Source organism: Helianthus annuus, chromosome 13 (assembly GCF_002127325.2).
Source record: "Helianthus annuus cultivar XRQ/B chromosome 13, HanXRQr2.0-SUNRISE, whole genome shotgun sequence".
Lineage (NCBI taxonomy): Eukaryota > Viridiplantae > Streptophyta > Magnoliopsida > Asterales > Asteraceae > Helianthus > Helianthus annuus.
Genome location: NC_035445.2, coordinates 61020522 through 61026502, shown reverse-complemented (window position 1 = coordinate 61026502; position 5981 = coordinate 61020522). Strand labels below are relative to the sequence as shown.

Sequence of the window (5981 nt, the reverse complement as noted above, 5' to 3'; positions counted from 1 at the left end):
AAATTATATAATGAATCATCGCATTGATGATTAGATGGTCATGGTATTATTAAACCATATAGACCGTTTTAAATAATAATCAATTTAAATCATGATTTGGCCTAGGCTACAACAGAACCATTATAAGCAATCAATAGGATTATAATCCTTTATTTCTACTAGACAGGGGATATAAATCACAACTGTCAATGTCATGAAAGACATTTTTATTTAGCATAAGGCTCGTCTCGAAGGACATTTGGATGGCACAAAAGGCCTTGTCACAAGGACGATTAAAACATAACCAATGATCTCTTGGATCATTGATTTTTCAAGGGTCGAACATAGTTCATCGCCTTTTTGACAAGAAGTTTATAAATAAAACTATCATTGTCATTATTACACCTTCGCTTTTAAGCATGCATCTCTAATGGATGTTTTTGGTGTATACATCATATTGATGTTTATTAGGCATGATTCACATTGATCATATAGGCTATACATATGTGACTTGGAAAAATCCAAGTACATTTGGAAGCTTGTGTGGTTTCTCGTACCGCACAACTAGGAATGTTAACATGTTTTCAGATGTTAACAGGAATTTATTGTCTGAAAAAGGTTGTACCATCATAGCCATTTAATATTTTGGCTAGGTTATACCTCTAAGAATTTCTTTGGCAGATCAATTAAAATTTAAAAGATAAAGCATGATGATGTAATAAAATACATAACTAAAATCCAAAGAAATTTCATTAAATATTAAACTATTACAAGGTGCCCTAAACGGGTCTTAAAAAGAACATACTGCCCACGCAGGGGCTACAGAAACAGAAATAAGTCCTTGCAGGGACTAGGTACTGAAAATAAAATGTCCTCACAGGGACTTGATTGAAAATAAATATAAAGTACAATAAACAACTTCCTATTTCTTTTTGCCTTTGATGAGACTTGCAAGGCCCTTAAGAAAGCTGTTATGCTTCTTTTTGGTATCATCTACTTCACGCTCAACCCTGTCTAACCTCTGCAGTATTTCTTGGGTTTGCTCCTGTTGAGGAGGGGGAGGTTGCTGATATAGTGGGTATTGATACCCCTGCACCGGATATCCAGTTGGGTAAACTTGAGGGTAAAAAGAAGGATAAATTGCATTATACTGTGCAGCAGTAAGATATGGATCATGGGTTCCATAATCCGTTGGGTATCCAGATGGATTATACCCAGATGAACCTGGGTATGTTGGTATTGGGTTATCATAACCCACTGGCAGTGGTGCGTAAGAAACTGGCGGAGGATCGTTGTCCTGCACCGCGTGCGAGGGTCCACCCATTTGGGGGTCCTCGGGGATAGGAGGGTAAGAACTTGAACCTTGAGGAGAACTGAACCGAGGTCCTCCTCGCACGGATATTCGTGCATTCCTCCTTCGCCTAGGCGGCTCGGGAGGTGGTTGAGGTGGCTGTTGAGGCGGCTCCTCAACAGGAAGAGGTGGAGGAGTGACATCATGAAGATAAGGCTCATTCAAAGGAGGTTGAGCCGGGGAGTTGTGATATGATGGGGTGAATTCCCATTCATACTTTGACCACCATTCATTAAATGAATCGGGCCCTTGGTACGACGATCCTTGATATGGAGAACCGCTCGAGATGCTAATAGGGTGGCCCGGTGTTCCGGTTTGCATTTCAAGGTCCGGGTCGTCATCCATCTCCATTTCATGAGGAAAGTGATCCTCGGGTCCCAAAGGGTTGTAACCCAAAAAGTCGTTGACGTAGTCATTGGGATTAAACTGGGCTGGAGAGTAGGTAGAATCCGAATGATGAAAGGAATGAGAATGCAAAGAATGGTAAGATTGATGGGAATGGTGGGAGTCATGCGAATGATGAGAGTCATGGGAGTGTTGCGAATGCTGGGGCTCATCTGGAACAGGCGGCCCGAATGACGGATGAAAAGAAGGTGTTGAGCTCAAAGAGACATAGTGTCTCGCTGGTTCGAAAGAATGACCCCAATGGTCACGTGAATCTGAACTAGAAAATGACGCAGACGGGGTGCGCCGATGGGAAGGTCTTGCGTGTGCTGATGGTCCACCTCGCATTGGACCCTTTCCTTTGCTTCTCACTATTGGCGGCATTGTTGATAATTAATCCTGTCAAAACAAGTAAAACAAAAATAAAATATAAACAGCAAAGGAAAGTTAAGAATAAATCCTAGGTCATTGGCCTAGACTCGGAAGTCTAAGAAATGTGCTTATTGTGTCATTGAGATTAAACACAAAAGGTTAGTGTTTAATTCACTCATGTTGGCTCTGATACCAACCTGTCACACCCCAATATTTTCACATATTACCGGTGGGCCCGATGGGGAGTATCGTGACGTAGTTGATATCATCATTGTCAATACACACAATATAATAGCACAGCGGAAGGCTTGGTATATAAACTATTACAAACCATAATGTTTGAGTGTCCGAATGAAAGAATATACAGACTAGATTGTAATAAGATCCACAGGCGGATCATAAAAAGTATAAAGAAACAAAATAACAGACTTCAGGTATCTTAGGGATTTGCAAGATACTCTTATACGACACCTAATAGCTCCAGCCTATTTACGAGAGGTACCTGTCAATCAGTCTTTAGAAAATACGTCAGTTTACGCTGGTAAATACAATTAACTGACTCTTTTGAAAAACATTTATGAAAATTGATTTAAGTGCACAAGGCACAACTCATTTATAACTTGCGACAATTATTTAAAGATAATCTTGTATACAGATTTACATGTTTGTCATACAATTGGGGCCGGTTGGAAGCCGGTCGTGATTAACCAACTCACCACTTATAGAACCCACAAAGGAGTTATCCCCAACATGTGGGTTTATATATTATTTAGCATTTGCATCTGTCAGGTGTATGCCTACACCCCGTGCATAAGTCGTGGCCATTTTCAAATGAAATGAGCCGAGGATATCCAGGACACGGTTGAATTAACCCCCAATGTTTATGTTATCAAACAAGACAGATTAAAACGGGTTATGTAAATTTATTAATCACAATCCGATTAAATGATTTCATACCCGACCGAGTGGCATTATTATAATACCATATCCCAAGCCCGTATAAGGGAAAATAAGTTAAAAGTATTTACGTGAGCTAATGTGAAAGATAACTCAGCAGTATAATCCTAAAGCTTTATGATGGTACCTTCTACTGGATGCTACTTAATCTGAATAGAAGGTTTAATAACCTATTAGGATGCTAACGGGTCTTTAGTTAAGTCAAAGACTTAGACCGGCTAGCTAGAAAGAAACTTTACGGTTCTAAACGCTAGATTAAGCGGAGACCGGAATAGAATGTGGTTTAGACCCAACAAGCTTGGATACTTGTATAATATGGGTAAACTAAACACATTCTGGAATTTGAGGATTTAATGATAAGGTTAAACCCGTTTCGGCTATTTTACGTAAACTAGTCACATAAACCGACCCGAACGCGTAAATGCGTAACGGGTAACCAAATGAATTATATACAGGTCTCAAATGTTATTATGCTTAAAATAGGTTAAGGCATCAGTAGGATGTTAACATATATGCCCAAAAAGTAATTTAAACCAATTTAAGTCCCGAAAGGGCATTTTGGTAATTTTAATACTTATAAAAGAGATTTTATCACAAACTGAAGTTCTGGTCTTTTGAAATCAGAAAAAATATATAATTTATCAGTAAGATATCATACATATGTGAAATTTACTATTTATGATCAAACTATGCCCCGAAAGGGAATTTTGGTCATTTCACATTGGCTTTTATGGGCATTTTTGAAAACCTGAGTTCATAACTTATATCTACTGTAATAATATTTAAATTTGTTTGAAAATTCAGTAGGTAACAAGTCTTAGATGTTAAATATGGTTTTAAACCATACTATGCACCTAATTAGTGTAAAACTCGCTAATTGACGATAATCAAGATGTTTATGTAAATCTGAGATTTTGATCAGTTTTAAATGCTCAAAATAATTTATTTAATGTATGAAATCAGTAGGAAAAGGTTTGGCATTCAAATCATTTGTAAATCTCATTGTATGTCTAAAAAGGGTATTATCGTCATCAACCGGATTACACAAGAACTCTATGTTTTAAACATATAATAATCTGACCAAAAATCTTAAAGTTCCTTCAAAATAATATCTTAACAGTAGGTAATGAGTTTTGGTTCAAAATCCAAGTTTAAACATGCATTATGCAAGATATCGCAAATTAATTAATAAAAAGCTTCTAATTAGGATATCGAGCATAACTTCTATTTGGGACTAAGAACTGATGTCAAATTTTTCGGGACAAGTTTAATAATATCAGTAGCAAAGGTTTTTTTGTCCTCTCACATTTCTAAAAATCTCATTTATGTGTCAAAAGGGCATTTTACGGTATTTATAAGCATATTAACAAACAAGTGCATATAATTCAAACTACTAAGGACCAAGCAATATAACTCCAGAGAGTTATACTACTTAATAATGTGGTCCTAATGGAAGCTTAAAACATGGGAGAATTAAGCTTAAACGGTCAGAACTGAAAGTCAAAGCAAATGTCAAGCTTTTGCGACTTTCGGTTATAAACTGACCTTAGACTGATAATTGTCAGGTTAGGACTGATTAAATATGTTCTAATACTAATTACCAAGTCATTAGAATGTTAAAATATAATTTAGAACCTCTGTTTTATTAATTTAAATCATTTTTAAACTTTCTGTCCAGTGTGACTTTTTATCAAACTAGTTTGACCCTACAATTAACTAATCAAACGAAATAATTAGGAGGTGCCCTTTTAAGGGTTAATCACCTACCTTAATATGGTTCCATAACCACTTTCTTTTTGATCAGTGGCTGGACCATTTGTGATTAAACCGAAAGTCAAAGCTTAATTACGATATGTTTGACTTTTCGGTTTTTAAGCTAATTAAAAGGACTAAGCAGGGATTAAAACTCTTACTTAGGGTCCTTGCTATCTTTTCTACACTTGGAATTCTTCTCCTACTGCTTGCAAGCTCCAGAAGAGAGTTTATAAGTTGTTGCAAATGAAAGGGCACTAGAACACTTGAACTTATGGTCCTTTATATACTAATTTGCAAGCATTTGGATCATTCACAGCTGTTAAGGAGGCTCCTAGGATCACCCCAGGTGTCCTAGTGGTATCCTAAGACCGATAATAAGCTCCTGGTTTCAATTTGGAAGGTTATAAGGCGGTTAGAGCATGAAACCTGCAGCTGTCCAAAAATTCTGCCCAGATACAGGCTTTACAGACCGTAAGCCTGATACCTTACGGTCCGTAACCGATGTTGAATTGCATCGCCCAGGTACCCTCCTTACGGACCGTAAGCCTTGGCCCATGTGGTCCGTAAGAGGTTGATCAGAAAAAATAATTTCTTTTGATCTTGACACTTTTGGTCTTTCAACTTTCAACTCGATCACAATTATTTCCGAGAGCGTGTTTCAACACTATAAAGTCTCGGATTTAGTAAAAGGTCACTCAGAGGCATAAATTAGCATGTTGACACTTTTAGTCCCTTCGCATACATAATTTCACCATTTGTCAACTTTAGTCCTTCAAACTAAATCTTTCACATATTTAGAGTTTAGGACACGTGTCTTTACATAATTGGACACGTTTTTACGTGGTGTTACAATAGGTCATTTAGCTGTTTTTGCTGTAGGTCATTTGGGGCATCTTCTTTTGCCAGACCACATCCCTAACCAGCCATCTGCCCCATATACGTTTCCATATGCCTCATTGCAAAAATCCCACAGTCGATCACGTTAGACGTTGTCCCCCAATTCATCTTTTGTCTGACAACAGGCGCCGACTTCATGATCTTAGCCATTGGGTGTTTTTTAATACACAAGTAGTTTGAAAAAGCATCATGCTGCAGTTTCACATTTTTGCATATATTAGTATGGCGTTTTGTCAACATAGTTTCTACATACAAAGTTTTTAAGATACTTACCAACTTTCCCACC

At 37.4% G+C, this 5981-nt stretch overlaps 1 protein-coding gene across 1 annotated transcript; it reads right to left on the bottom strand.

The window, feature by feature from the left end:
- Positions 1–901: 901 nt before the first annotated feature.
- Positions 902–2098, bottom strand: LOC110900977 (extensin-like). The gene has a single exon (XM_022147832.1). It carries the CDS (start codon positions 2096–2098, stop codon positions 902–904), a length of 1197 nt encoding a protein of 398 aa, XP_022003524.1.
- Positions 2099–5981: the final 3883 nt, after the last annotated feature.

Coding starts and splice junctions, on each gene's coding strand:
- LOC110900977 (XM_022147832.1), bottom strand. CDS start 2,098: ATGCCGCCAATAGTGAGAAGCAAAGGAAAGGGTCCAATGCGAGGTGGA.